The sequence below is a fragment of the Salvelinus alpinus genome, chromosome 10 (assembly GCF_045679555.1).
Source record: "Salvelinus alpinus chromosome 10, SLU_Salpinus.1, whole genome shotgun sequence".
NCBI lineage: Eukaryota > Metazoa > Chordata > Actinopteri > Salmoniformes > Salmonidae > Salvelinus > Salvelinus alpinus.
The window spans coordinates 21,394,995-21,411,310 of NC_092095.1; the positions used below are offsets into that span (position 1 = coordinate 21,394,995).

General features: G+C 39.7%; 1 protein-coding gene across 1 annotated transcript; it reads right to left on the reverse strand.

Moving 5' to 3' along the window:
• Positions 1-3,457: 3,457 nt before the first annotated feature.
• Positions 3,458-15,063, reverse strand: hus1 (HUS1 checkpoint clamp component). Its single transcript, XM_071328396.1, has 8 exons — positions 14,820-15,063; positions 13,961-14,088; positions 6,356-6,532; positions 5,408-5,515; positions 5,164-5,238; positions 4,839-4,938; positions 4,560-4,688; positions 3,458-4,135 (listed from the first exon to the last, which is right to left on the reverse strand). Exons 1-8 carry the CDS (start codon positions 15,043-15,045, stop codon positions 4,053-4,055), a joined length of 1,026 nt encoding a protein of 341 aa, XP_071184497.1. The 5' UTR covers positions 15,046-15,063; the 3' UTR covers positions 3,458-4,052.
• Between the last annotated feature and the right edge of the window lie 1,253 nt (positions 15,064-16,316).

A 16,316-nucleotide genomic window follows, 5' to 3' on the forward strand; every position in this document is an offset into this window, starting at 1 on the left:
TAATTGTTTCCACCTGAGTGGCGATCCTTAATCTGTAGACCAGCATCACAACTGTATCAGCAGGCACAACATTTCACATGTTCAATTGTGTAAAGAGAAAGAGACTGGCAGCCTTACATAACACATTCAGTGGGAAGAAGATCAAAGGGTCCCATCCTAGAGTTTTTGTTCATATGATTGCAAGTTAGTCATGAACTATAGCTCCGCCCACATAGCCTGCACAACAACAGCTCTAGAAATCCTGTGTCATACTCTTTTTGGCCAGACAGAATAAGATACATGGGCTGAGGACAACGAGGGCTATGTGCTTGCGGTCTCCACGGAGGACGTATGTAAGTCATTGAAACATATTAACCCTCGCAAGGCTGCCGGACCAGACGGCGTCCCTAGCCGCGCCCTCAGAGCATGTGCAGATCAGCAAGTTGTTGGGTTTTCGGACATTTTCAATCTCTCACTAGCTCAGGCCGTTATCAATATTGTTTCATTTACTTCTCTTTGACCTGCACTGTTGGAGCTTAAAAAGGCCACTGTACCACGAAAATACATTTGCGACCCTGTACATGTGACAAAGAAACTACCAACCATCTACACATACTGAGACATAAGGGTGCCGTTTTGCTCGTTCGGATGCTTTCTCCGGTGAGATTAATGTGTCTTGCTGTCGGCGCGCGTCTTTGTTTAAACTATCAATAATAAGAGACAGTTGGACTTTTGTTCAAATTAGAGGAGCTCATGTCTCTGGCTCATGTCTTTGGCTTTCCAGTAGAGGAGCTCATGTCTCTGACTTCCTTTTAATTGGCCTATTGATTGTAACAGGCTGCATGTGTTTCAATTGTTTGGTGAGTGCATTGAGAGGCCAGACCAGAGCAGCAGGATCCAAGGCACGCAAGATGTCAGAAGCAGAACGGTCTACTTAGATTTTTTTTATAGCCAATTTAAAATCAAGACAAAGCAAAAGTCTATCCCTATATTATTTTAAGCCGTCTGTTCCTAAGACTTTAATTTGTAATTCGACTCATCACCACTGGTGTAAAAGTACTTAAGTAAATATAATTTAAAGTACTACTTTAGTAGTTTTTTGGGGTATCTGTACTTTACTAAACACACATGCTTTGTAAATGATGTCCGAATGTTGGAGCATGCCCCTGGCTGTCCTTAATTTAATTTAATTTTTATTTTTTAAATGGTGCAGTCTGGTTTGCTTAAAAATTACATTTGCAATTACATTTACCTTTTGTACTTAAGTATATTTTAAACCAAATACTTTTAGACTTGTTTTACTGGGTGACTTTTACTTTTGTCATTTTCTATGAATTTTACTCAAGTATGACAATTGGGTACTTTTTCCTCCACTGCAGCCCATGATAGCAATGCCAGTTTCAGAGACGGTAGAGACGATGTTCTCCAGAAATATCACGGATGTGGTGCGCCGCCGAGTGGCTAATAATGGTAAAATAATAATGGCGCCTGATACATTGTATAGGTCAGTCTGTTAACAGCATATGGTTCGTTCAACAGTTCAAATTACAGCATCTTCCTATTTGCGTGCCTCGGAAATAGTGTCGTAAAAATCTGGGAATTAATTTGAGTGGTTCAGTCTGTCCTGCTATTATATTCAACACAATAATGATGTTTCAGCTTTTTGGGATATCCCATAATGCACTACCAATTTCTACAAAGAACATAACAATTATTTCTCAAAATATTGCATCTATTTCAGCGAGCAATCATTGTACTAAATGCAATGGTGGAACACATATGTTGTTCGCATAAGGTTTCTACAATGTCACTAACCATGATTAAAAACGATATGTATTCATGTCTATATAAATACGTTTGGCGAAGTGACCATTAGTTGACTGGTCCGATTGTAGTGTGTACAAACGATTGATAATGTTCACATTCAGTTACGTAGAGTCCATATTTGTGACGCCAACCTGCGCACTACAAAATTTGACTAGTCTTTTGTAAAACAGAAGAAGCGTGTTTCTCGTAACTTGCATATACATATATTTCTATTATCACACATCTTGTAATACTTGCTAGTTGTAACCATGATTAGAAAAGGAATATACCAAAATATTTGCCTGAACTCAATCTAACAAAATAGAACTAGACCAAAAGCAATATACGTCAACCCATCAACTATCCCAACTAACGAAACACAACTCGGATTTCACTAATTAATTTTACTGCCCAATGAACTCTTGTTTTATGAGCTCATGAATATTCCAAATAATTCCCAGCGTACACCGCGGCCCTACAGTTGTGATTGCACATTTCTAAATTACGTGCAGTAAACAGTATATCACTCAAAGCGTGGATATATCAAATTAATATACGATATTCTGCACACTACGTGAGAAATGTACAATCACAAACCATCACCCAAAGCGTCGAATCCGTACTACCGTATAAGTAATGTGCAACAAAGCAAGAAAGTTTTCCTGGTTGGTCAGAAAACAGTAGAAATGACTCTTGATTGGTTCAGTCAGTTTAAGAAATCCTGGTTTCTTCTCTGCACCCGCCCACTGTAGACTTTGACTAGCCTTTTGCTTGGCAAACATTCTTATGTTACCACTATCCAAACACATTAAATAGCATTAGAAAAGCATACAAGATACCGATCGCTGCAGCTGTACACAGCCCATCTGTAAATAGCCCATCCAACCAACTACCTACTTCATCCCCATATTTGTTTTGGTTTTTCTGCTCTTTTGCGCACCAGTATTTCTACTTGCACATCCTCATCTGCACATAACGTAAACTCACTCACATTTGTACGGAATGGGGTTAGCGTACGTTATATCACTCCTGTGTAAATTGCTAAATTGTAATTACTTCGCCATTATTGGCCTATTTATTGCCTTACCTCCTTACTTCATTTGCACACACTTTATACAGATTTTTCTATTGTGTTATTGACTGTACGTTTCTTTATCCCATGCGTAACTCTGTTGTTTTTGTCGCACTGCTTTGCCTCATCTTGGCCAGGTCGCAGTTGTAAATGAGAACTTGTTCTCAAATGGCCTACCTGGTTAAATAAAATAAATAAAAAACAAGCATCTTCCAATCCAATCAAAATAAGCATTTCCCATTTTCCAGTAATCTCTTTGTGTATGTCTAAGGTCCATCTGTGTGTCCAGCACCAACTGTGTACGCAACCATCTAAAAACAACAATAGTCATATTCAAATTAATCTAGGGACCCAAAAAAAGACAGATTATTTCCTTTGCAAAATAATCCCGTGTTTTTTTTTTTTTTGCACTATCGAAACCCAACCTAACTGCCACAACTATGCCTATGCTATTACAAGATACCATGCATTGTACAGACTGGTAGCACATCTTTTGCAAGGGGTCATTTAAGTGTCCCTATCCTTCAATCTGCCTCTATATTACTATATGCAATGACTTGAACACATTTTTCACTACAAATAACACAAGTGTTCTAACAATTTAAAAAAAAATGTTTTTATCAACAGTACATACAATGCATGAAGGCTGAGCATGTAGCTACATCTTGAGTGGAATTATGAAACTATGTACAACAATACAGTAGCAACATACATAGACAATACATTTAAGGCCTTGAGATTTGTAAGCGTATTAAATCAAATAAACTATAATACACAAACTTTGTTCGAGGTCTAGGAGTAACCTTTTTACATTTTAAAGATGAAATTCGAGCTTCCACTGAGAATAAGTTATACTTTTGGAAGTGCATGACGGCAGTGTTGATTTACAAGCTTTTCACACGTTTTCATGTAATCTTAATCAACCACAACTTCTCAAATGAATGGAATGTGTAGTCTAGGATCGCCCATCCCTCCTGGAGAGCTACCCTCCTGCAAGCTTTCTCTCCAGCCCTTAGCTAGCACACCTGATTCTACTGCTCATTAGCACCTAGATTAGCTGAACAAGGTGTGTTACGATGGGGTTGAATCAAAAGCATGCCTACACACTAGCCCTCCAGTAGGAGGGATGGTCAATTTGATCCTGAAGAAAACAAACCTTCTCAGCTGACTTTTGTGTTAGACAACGTTTGTCTTGCTAGGCCACCGCTGGGATGAAGTATTGCAGAGACACGTCTTCGTGCAGCAGAATCAAATGAATGATCCTCTTGTGGACAATATCTGGTGGGAATAGAATGCTCATCAGTGATCTGCAATCATGGAGTTTACAGTGGATCTTTCTTATGACAGTCTAACAATTTTTTCCCCTCTCTCACACAATTCAATTCATGTCCACATCATTACTCATAATATAGTGATGAATCTGATAAAGCATCACAGAAGATGATGTAACCGTAACTCACTGGTACAGTCAAGGCTTTCTGTCTGTCATCAGATGGTATAATCCAATCTTCACCGACCCTGGTCCTAAAGAGATACATTGCGTGCAGGTTTTGTGCGGCAAATCGTTACTTTAGGGCTGGAACAAAAGCCTGCATCACCTTGTGGGTCTTTGGGACCAGGGTTGGTGACGTTGAAATTAGAGGAGCTGATTGATTGGTCAATATGGTTAATATTAGTAAAAAGTCGTTGAGAGTTGACTCACTGCACATGGCCTTGCTGGGGTTGACCTGCTGGCCCATGAGGAACTGTTGCAGCTTGCGTATGTCCACGCGGGTGTGGGCCATGACCTCAGGGTCCCTGCTCTGACTGCGCCCCTGGGAACCATCGTCACCTGAGGGGGGCCAAGAGAGACGAGACTGAAATTAGTAAAAGCCCTGAGACAGGCTCCAGTTTGTTGCCATGGCTAACATGAGGTTTTTCAAAAAGGTTTTGCTACGGTGTGCCTTAATGAACACGACACAAGTAAAGGGGATGCACCTACCCCAGGGAGGATTACCCAGGTCTTTGAAGTGGGTGGTGACAGACACCAGGTCAGTTTCAATCTTCAGGTTCATCTCTCCATTCAGGTTGGCCTCCATCACCTAGGACAGAGGGCAACGTGACTTTGTATTGAAAGCTAATAATCCAATCTACAAACAGCTCTATTTTATATTACTTTAAAGGACATTGTGACATACCGGTGACTTCCAATGTTTTACTTTATTTTTAAAATATTAAACCTACACCGAAGATATTATAACAAATATATCATAGTATGTTGGGGGCATGTGTAAAATTATCTGAGCTCATAGTAAACGGTCTCTTACCAGAAAGTTAGAGAGATTCTTCATTCGATCCACAACATTTTTCATAGTTTTCAGTGGAGGCAAATATATGCTCACCTGCAAAGCATTTAGATATAGTTATCATTACAACAAATTAAATAACAGTACACCTGACGTGTTAAACTGGCATTACTTTAGAGGACTTGGATACCAGTCTGGTTCTGCTTTAGAGTCGGCTTCGGCAGAACGAGACTGGGATCCAGGCTAGAGTGGCTCTGGTACTCACGTCAAAGTCTGGCATTCTGGGCTCTTTGAAGTCGTGCCAAAGCCTTCTGGGTATCACGTCCACCGGGATGTCATGGGTGACAACACGACTGACGCTGGAAAGTGTTGGCTAACAAGGAAGAAGAGGCAGGGAAAGATAAAATTACTGAACTTCTGACGTATCCAAACTTCTAGCCAGCCAGCTAGGAGGATGAGCTGCGTCTATGAAGTTTGGTTCCTCTCAAAGTTATTTACTACCTGGAGAAATTTTCTTTGCCACTGTTGGGTTCTGAGAATATGAAAATAAACATATTCATGTCACTGATGGAGTGCTGAGGTTTAGAGGGTCTACACCAGAAGTTAATGGTTATAGGAGGAAGGTATATAGTGTGTGCAATTAAGCTTTGAATGTGTTGAGTGCAGGGAAGCGATTACATGTGGCAGGCATTGATAAGTGGAGAAAGCCATGGATTAGTGATGGAAAGGGGTTGAGGTCAGGTCAGGTCACCTTAAGGGAGAAATAAAACTTTATGGCCGTATAACTAGTGTCCTGCCTAGCAGTAAAGAACGATGTTTGTACAGATGAGTAGGAGGTTAAACGGTTAAATATCAGTGCTTGTGTGAAAATGTTTTTGTCTAATACAGCTGTATTGATCCTCTGGGAAGAATAAACTTGGTTCAGCTTTCATAATGTCCGTTGAGTGTTTTACTCTGAGAATTAGAACCTAACACCACGAAGGTCTTGCTTTTAGGGGGTTTAAGACATAGTTTAATTTGTAGGTGTTAAACATAAACCTGTTTGTTAGAAAAGTGTTACATACTGACTGACCGCTTGACATGTCAAAGTAGTCACTTACAAACATGGACAATATAGTCAACAGAATTACACATCATATTCAACACAGCCCAGTGAGTGTTGACAGTTTTCCCTTGAAGCAGACACATTGGATATAATTGCTGTAGCTCTTACCAGTTCTGCAACGAAAGTGAGACAAGGACAGTGCTTCTTGGTCAGTTTGATCTTCACACACTTGGCATTCTGAGAGGTTCTCAGAGCCCTGGAAAGGTTCTCGGGGGTCACCTCTAGGCAGATCTCATTAGCGTCGGGCGCCACACCTTCCAGCTGATACTCATCAAAGAAGTTGGCCTGGTCAAATACAACACAAATAGAGAATGGCTTGTTGGATAAGTATAGAGCAGACACCAGTGAACACAAGAGTCTCTTACAAGCCAGAATGTTGAATAAAATTATATTTACTTTACAGGTTGTCCATGCTGTTAGTTTTGCTGTTAGGAGGTGGAGATGGGGTATCCACAGGAAAGTGTTTACCCGACTTTTTGCGTCGCCAGTAGGTTCTGTGGTTTGAATTTGCAATCTTCTGACACATTGCACATCATGCACAATATGTAAACAATAGCCGAATGTAACCGAACGTAGTTGACCAAAGCACGTTTCCTCGCAATCAGCTGGAGGTGGTTGTGAAATTTGCCAACTAATTGCGTGGGACAATGTTCGGTCTGTGGTTTGGTTACGCTCAGCCATATTGTGCAAGTGTTTGTCGCGTGCGATAAACCGATATACAGACCAGCAGGTTGATAATGTTTCCCTGTGGTTATTTTGTCCCAGATTACCTCCAACATAAGGACAAAATCGGCAACAACCGGTCAAGTGAGTTAAAATTAAGTTATCACCATTTCAACATTCTGACTTGTAATGATTGGAGAATAAACTGGATGAGCTCTGTTCAAGACTATCCTACCAATGGGATATTAAAAACTGTAATATCTTATGTTTCACCGAGTCGAGGCACCTAAACCCCTCACAAACTTTTACAGATGCACAATTGAGAGCATCCTGTCGGGCTGTATCACCGCTTGGTACGGCAACTGCACCGCTCACAACCGAAGGGCTCTCCAGAGGGTGGTGCGGTCTGGCCAACGCATCACCGTGGGCAAACTACCTGCTCTCCAGGACACCTACAGCGGCCGCTGTCGCAGGAAGGCCAAAAAGATCATCAAGGACAATAACCACCCGAGCCACTGCCTGTTCACCCCGCTATCATCCAGAAGGCGAGGTCAGTACAGGCGCATCAAAGCTTGGACTGAGAAACCTTGGACTAAAAAACAGCTTCTATCTCAAGGCCATCAGACTGTTAAATAGCCACCACAAGCACATAGAGGCTGCTGCCTATATACATATACTTGAAATCACTGGCCACTTTAATAAATGGAACACTATTCACTTTAATGTTTACATATCTTGCATTACTCATCTTATATGTTTATACCGTATTCTATACTATTCTACTGTATCTTAGTCTATGCCACTCTGACATTGCTCATCCACATATGCATATATTCTTAATCCCATTCCTTATTTAGATTTGTGTGTATTGGGTATATGTTGGGAAATTGCTAGATATTACTTGTTAGATATTATTGCACTGTCGGAGATAGAAACACAAGCATTTCGCTACACCCGCAATAACATCTGCTAAACACATGTGACCAATACAATTTGATTTGATATGAATGACATGTATAATATACAGTTGGCTGGGTTTTCTGTGCATCGGCAAGACAGAACAGCTGCCTCCGATAAGACAAGGGGTGGTTGTCTGTTTGTCAATAACAGCTGGTGCGCAAAATCTAATATTAAGGAACTCTCAAGGTTTTGCTCGCCTCATGATAAGAGTTTCCATCTATATTTTTCAGAGCTGTGTATTTACCACCACAAACCGATGCTGGCACTAAGACTGCACTCAACGAGCTGTGTAAGTTCATTAGCAAACAAGAAAATGCTCATCCAGTGGCGGCGCTCCTAGTGGCAAGGGACATTGAGGCATGCATGAGAGCAACACCCGTTCCGGACGACTGTGTGATCACGCTCTCCGTAGCCGATGTGAGTAAGACCTTAAATCAAGTAAACATTCACAAGGCCGCAGAGACAGACGGATTAACAGGACGTGTATTCAGAGCATACGCTGACCAACTGGCAAGTGTCTTCACTGACATTTTCAACCTGTCCCTGACCCAGTCTGTTACACCTACATCTTTCAAGCAGACCATCATAGTCCCTGTGCCCCAAAACACCAAGGTAACCTGCCTAAATGACTACCGACCTGTAGCACTCACGTCTGTAACCATGAAGTGCTTTGAAAGGCTGGTCATGGCTCACATCAACACCATCATCCCAGATACACTAGACCCACTCCAATTCGCATACCGCCCCAACAGATCCACAGATGACGCAATCTCTATTGCACTCCACACTGTCCTTTCCCACCTGGACAAAAATAACCTGTCCCTGACAGACAGTACCAGTCAAAAGTTTGGACACACCTATCAAGGGTTTTTCTTTAGTTGTATTATTTTCTACATTGTATAATAATAGTGAAGACATCAAAACTATTAAATAACACCTATGGAATCATGTAGTAACCAAAAAAGTGTTTTAATAAATCTAATTATATTTTAGATTCTTCAAAGTAGCCACCTTTGCCTTGATGACAGGTTTGCACACTCTTGGCATTCTCTCAACCTCCTTCATGAGGAATGCTTTCCCAACAGGCTTGAAGGAGTTCCCACATGTGCTGAGCACCTTTTGGCTGCTTTTCCTTCACTCTGCGGTCCAACTCATCCCAAACCATTTAAATTGGGTTGAGGTCAGGTGATTGTGGAGGCCAGGTCATCTGATGCAGCACCAGCACTCTCCTTCTTGGTCAAATGGCCCTTACACAGGCTGGAGGTGTGTTTTGGGTCGGGGTCCTGTTGAAAAACCAATAATAGTTCCACTAAGCGCAAACCTAATAGGATGGCGTATCGCTGCAGAATGCTGTGGTAGCCATGCTGGTTAAGTGTGCCTTGAATTCTAAATAAATCACAGTGTCACCAGCAAAGCACCCCCACACTTCCTCTTCAATGCTTCACGGTGGAACCACACAGGGGGAGATCTGTTTACCTACTCTGCGTCTTACAACAAAAATCTCAAATTTGGACTCATCAGACCAAAGGACAGATTTCCACCGGTCTAATGTTCATTGCTCATGTCTTCCACCTAGTCTCTTCTTATTATTGGTGTCCTTCAGTAGTGGTTTCTTTGCAGCAATTCGACCATGAAGGCCTGATTCATGCAGTCTCCTCTGAACAGCTGATGTTGAGATGTGTCTGTTACTTGAACTCAGTTAAGCATTTATTTGAGTTGCAATTTCTGAGGCTGGTAACCCTAATGTACTTATCCTCTGTGGCAGAGGTAACTCTGGGTCTTCCTTTCCTGTGGCGGTCCACATGAGAGCCAGTTTCATCACCGCGCTTGATGGATTTTGCGACTGCACTTGAAGAAACATTCAAAGTTCTTGAAATTTTCCGGGATGACTGACCTTACACACTTTTTTTTTTTTTTTTAAATATACCTTTGTTATTCCCCGCAAAACCTACCACCCCTCCCCCAATTGGAGTTAACTAATAAACAATAACACTTAGGCTTCTACCTTTAGTTTATACTACACACATCTTACAGACGCAATCTATTTTACAATCGTTATACTTTGTTTGTTTTTAGTCCTGGCTTTCCTCTACTTCTGATGTCCATTCAGGTTGATTTCTATTTGTAACTGTGCTTTTTCAAAAATTTCTGAACCTATATACATTTTACAGACCCCGTATGTTTTACATTTGTCATCTTGTTGTTATTAGTCCCACCCTTCAGCGCCATTCAACCCCTCCCATCTATCTCTTAACACCATCCATTTTGGATTTCTATTTGCCATATATTTTTCAACTGTGCTGTGATGCTTCACAAAGTACTGAACCTTTCTATTCTCATAGCTTCTACAGATTGTAAATTAAAGATATAATAATTATTTTAGAAAAAATGTTTATTATTGATCGATTGACTATGACTTTTCAAATCACCCAGTATTGCTATCTGCAGCGTTAGTTCTAGGTAAATGTTGCAATTCTTCAGCCATTCCTGGACCTGTGACCAAAAACGAGCTACACATGGACAGTATCAAAATAAATGATCTAATGACTCTGTCTCCTCGCAGCAAAATCTGCAGAGCTGGGAAGATTGTATCCCCCATAAATATAACATTCTATTGGTTGCAAGATTTTTGTATAATAATTTAATTTAAAAAATTTGACGTTTTGAGTCCGGCGTCGTTTTGCGTGTCAATTCATAAACCATGTGCCATGGAATCAGTACATCGGAAATCTCTTCCAACTATTTTGCAATTTATATGGCACAGCTGTACAATTTTTGGACCTGAAATGAAATTGGTATATATATTTTTATTTATCACAATTTTCTTTAACAATTTTTGGTCTTTAATGCAGGGCTGACAGACAAGTTCCTTACTTTTTCTGCTAATGCTGTAATTAGTTGGTTGTAATTTTGGGTAGAGCAGACATTTCCATATATCTGTGTTAGCTGCATGTGTGACATAACTCCACCAGTCCTATTTATGATATAATTTACAAAGATAATACATTTTTTAAACATTATATTGAAAAAAAAAAATGTTTTTTGAGTTTAACCACAATATTTGTTGTATTATTTGTTCTGTCTTTTCAGGTAGATTAAAATGAAATTGCAACCAACTTTCTAAGGATTGTTTAAAAAATAACAATATTTTGGAGATGATTTCGTTTTCAAATAACCGAAAGTGAGCAGTTGTAATCTGAATAAAGGAAAAAAGGCCATTCTTGAACATGGGTTGAGATTCTTAGTAATTTACTAGAGAACCATTTCGGATTTAAGTATAACTTTTGTATGACCGATGCCTTTAGTGAGAGGTCTAATGCTTTAATATTTAATCATTTCTGCCCTCCGAATTCATATTTGTTATATAAATAGGCCATTTTAATTTTGTCTGGCTTGCCATTCCAAATAAGATTGAATATTTTTGGCTCATATTATTTAAAAATAATTTCACTAGGTGTACGCAAAACCATAAGCAAATAGGTAAACTGTGATATGACTACAGAGTTGATCAGGGTGATTTTTCCACAAATAAACAGATTTTTGCTAACTTTCTATTACAATGTATTAGAGTGAGATCATTTCTTTCTTTCGGGATATGTATACCGAGTATATGCACATCCCCATCAGATCATTTTTTTGGTAAACTACACGGTAATGTAAAAGTTGCATTTTTTTGTGATCCAATACGTAATATAGTACACATCATAATTTGGCTTTAATCCAGAGGTTAGAAAAAGTAGATCATAGATCCTCTGAGGCTGTGGAGGGATTCTAATTGTGGTTTTAAAAGAAACCATGAATCATCAGCGTACAATGACACCTTTGTTTTTAAGCCATGGATTTCAAATCCCTTAATATTGCTGGATCTAATTTTAACAGCTAACATTTCAATGGCAATAATAAATAGATATGCCGATAGTGGACAACCTCGTTTTACTCCTCTTGACAGTTAAACATTTTCTGAGAAGTAGCCATTATTTCCTATTTTACACTATTTTATCACTATGTTATCACTATTTTACACCTTTAACCCATTTTATAAGAGATTCTACAAAATTGAAATATTCCAGGCATTTATATATAAACTCGTCGTACTTTATCAAAAGCCTTTTCAAAATCAGCTATGAAAACCAGGCCAGGTTTCCCCGATATTTCATAATATTCTATTGTTTACAGTACTTGTCTTATATTACCTCCAATGTATCATACATGTCTGATTCGGATGAATAATATCTGACAATGCATTTGTAATTCTATGCGCCAAGCATTTAGCTAGAATTTTTGCATGACAACACTGAAGTGTAAGAGGCCTCCAATTTTTTTAATGGACTGGATCTTTATATATACCACTTGGGTCCTGTTTCAGTAATAATGAAATCAGACCTTCTTGTGGCGTGTACGATAATCTACCGTTTATATACACTACTGTTCAAAAGTTTGGGGTCACTTAGAAATGTCCTTGTTTTTGAAAGAAAAGCACATTTTTGGTCCTTTAAAATGACATCAATTTGATCAGAAATACAGTGTAGACATTGTTAATGTTGTAAATGACTATTGTAGCTGGAAATGGCAGATGTTTTATGGAATATCTACATAGGCGTGCAGAGGCCCATTATCAGCAACCATCACTCCTGTGTTCCAATGGCACATTGTGTTAGCTAATCCAAGTTTATCATTTTAAAAGGCTAATTGATCATTAGAAAACCCTTTTGCAATTATGTTAGCACAGCTGAAAACTGTTGTTCTGATTAAAGACGCAATAAAACTGTCCTTCTTTAGACTAGTTGAGTATCTGGAGCATCAGCATTTGTGGGTTCGATTACAGGCTCAAAATGGCCAGAAACAAAGAAATGTCTTCTGAAATTCGTCAGTCTATTCTTGTTCTAAGAAATGATGGCTATTCCATGGAAGAAATTGCCAAGAAACTGAAGATCTCGTACAACGCTGTGTACTACTCCCTTCACAGAACAGTGCAAACTGGCTCTAACCAGAATAGAAAGATGAGTGGGAGGCTCCGGTGCACAACTAAGCAAGAGGACAAGTACACTAATGTGTCTAGTTTGAAAAACATACGCCTCACAAGTCCTCAACTGGCAGCTTCATTAAATTGTACCTGCAAAACACCAGTCTCAAAGTCAACAGTGAAGAGGCGACTCTGGGATGCTGGCATTCTAGGCAGAGTTGCAAAGAAAAAGCCATATCTCAGACTGACCAATAAAAAGAAAAGATTAAGATGGGCAAAAGAACAGACACTGGACAGAGGAACTCTGCCTAGAAGACCAGCATCCAGGAGACTGAAAAGATTTGGCATGGGTCCTGAGATCGTCAAAAAGTTATACAGCTGCAACCATGGAGAGCATCCTGACTGGTTGCATCGCAACCTGGTATGGCAACTGCTCGACCTCCGACCGCAAGGCGCTAGAATGGGTAGTGCGTACGGCCCAGTACATCACTGGGGCCAAGCTTCCTACCATCCAGGACCTCTATGCCAGGCGGTGTCAGAGGAAGGCCCTAAAAAAAGACTCCAGCTACTCGCTACTCGCTGCTACTCGCTGTTTATCATCTATGCATGGTCATTACCCCAACCTGTACCCCCACACATTGACTTGGTACCGGTACCACTGGTATATAGCCTTGTTATTTTATTGTTACTCTTGTATTTTTTTTTCCTTTAGCTTATTTACTAAATACTTTCACTTTATTTTTCTTAAAACGGTATTGTTGGTTAAGGGCTTGTAAGTAAGCATTTCACAATAAGGTTGTATTCGGAGTATGTGACAAATACAATTTGATTTGATTGGAGTGGGACTGTTCCGGAATGGCGAGCCTACATGTTAGAGACGAGACTAAGTATTTCACTTTCGGATAAGAAGTTATTTCCATATAATGGAAACAGACAGACTGGCCTCTCCCTGGAGTTTCTGTTCTGCTCCCTTCACATGCCAAATTTAAAATAATGGGCAACAGTGTCCAATTCATAATCCATAGGCCTACATGTAACAATTGAGAATATTAAAAACATAATTGTGCGAGCTATCGAAGTACAACTCATTGGTAGAAATAGACATATTGTATTGAATGGGCATGTACCTGAGATAATTCACACCACATGCCGACTCCTCCGCTGGCTACCTTACCAGACAGTACAAAATATAGGTTGTTTGGAGTAAGTCGCAGGATGCATATCTTCGTTAGTTTAGAGATGGTATTCACCACACCTGATGGGGAGAAATTAAAGGTAAAATGCTACGAAGTGTTGCATGTTCGACTCGCAAGAGAAAATTCACGAGAGGTTCTGTCCATCTCTAACCATGTCTGGACCTTAAGCATAGAAGTTGCCTGTTTACCTCTTGGTCGGTTCAGGGTTCAATTGATAAACATGCAATCTCTCAAGTCGCGAGGTCATCTTCCAAATATCGTCTCGTTGAGCAAAGGATTTTTTTGTTGCTGCATTTAACTAACCCTTTCCCCAACCTGAACACAATTACCCTTACCTGCTACGTTAATTCACCTAACCTACTGCGAAAGTATTCTATCACGAAAAGTCCATTCTGACAAAGGCTGTATCCCATATAACCAAAACCGAGTCAGACGTTTGGTCATGGTATATCCTCTTTGGCAAATTGTGTTCTATCAGTCACAGATAGAAAGATGAAGTTTAACGTTAGTTATACAAATCTTTCTATCAGTGTCTTTGGGCTAGTTTAGTAAACAGCCAACTTCTTTGCAGACAGCACCCGCACCAACCATATATTTTCTCTTGCAAGTGAAACACGCTTGCTAGCATGTAACAGTAGTTGGTATAATTATTCAACTTTATGTGAAGCCTAGAGAAGGACTTTGCTCAAATTGTTAGTCTAGCTGCTAACGTTATTAGCTAGCTAGCAATGAATGCTTAATACTAGCTAGCTACACAAGAGCAACATTACAGTATTAACGTTAGACTTACGTGTGAAATGGTTAAGGCAACCAACATCAATCATTTTTGCTCGGAACTTCATGTTAAATTTTATTTTTACTGACAAAAATCTAATATTTTCTTTAGGGAGTAGTTTAGAGCAAAAAGTGTTGTTGTGACGTTCAATTTGGCCCGCGCGCCAATGGTACAGCCCTGTTATACTTTCCCTGGGAAACAAGTATTTTGCCTTTTCAGTTCCTATTTCATTTGTCTGCATTGAGACGTTTCTTCTTCTTCGATGAGGTTTAACGGCGGTTGGCATCCAATAAATGTTGCACTACTGCCATCAACTAGACTGGAGTATAAGTCCCTTATATTTTGCTTGGGGAAAAAATCATTAAAAACCCACCACCCTACTCCACTAAATCTATCTAGTCGTATCTCAGGCCGACAGCCTGAAAGGACGGGACACCACCACTCAACACACAATGTAACTCTTCTGACGTCAAATCTCGTACACCAAAATACTTCTCTGCAGCTGCCACCACAACCTCAATTTTCTGACGTTTAAAAATCATACAATGTGATTTTCTGGATTTTTGTTTTAGATTCCGTCTCTCACAGTTGAAGTGTACCTATGATAAAAATTACAGACCTCTACATGCTTTGTAAGTAGGAAAACCTGCAAAATCGGCAGTGTATCAAATACTTGTTCTCCCCACTGTATATTAGTTTTGTGTGGTTGATTTTGAGTGACATTGATAATTTTTATAAAAATACATGTGTAATTGTGTGTGTATAATATTTAGTCAAAGGGTAGATTGTTATGGAGATTCATATGTTTAAGGTAATGGTAAGATAATGACTAAATTATTAATACGTTCAAATTCATGTTAAGGCCATAACTAACAGCATTCCACCCTGTCACTTTATAATGGAGTGAAATGTGTTTGAATCATAAGACTAGTATTCTTGAATGTATGTGCATAGGAAAAGAGGAACTGTTAGCAGACAATGAACTGTGGCAGACAACTTGTGACCACTGTGAAACTGATAACAGGGAAGGAGGTCTCCCCACTCAGGGAGGGGAGAAACCGTTAGGCTTGCAGAAGATTGTGTAACATGTTGCAGGATATGATAAGCAATGTATGTGTTGGAGAAAACTTGTAAACAGCATTGACAAGGTTAGAGAGGAGGAGGGGCATTTATATGACCAAATGTGAGGTGTAAAAGGCTATGTGCATTGTATGATTTTTAGAGCTCTCGTAAATAAACATTCTGGCTATTGTAGGCTGGGACTCTGTCTGTTTCATTCAACTAGAATCTTACAAATTCTGGGTTGCAGACTGAGCAGTTTAATTGAGGTTCAGTTTATGAACATTGAGAACATAATTCACTTAACATATATCCACATAATTTCCCTCTTCATGATGCCATCTATTTTGTGAAGTGCACCAGTCCCTCCTGCAGCAAAGCACTCCCACAACATGATGCTGCCACCCCTGTCCTTCACGGTTGGGATGGTGTTCTTCATCTTGTAAGCATCCC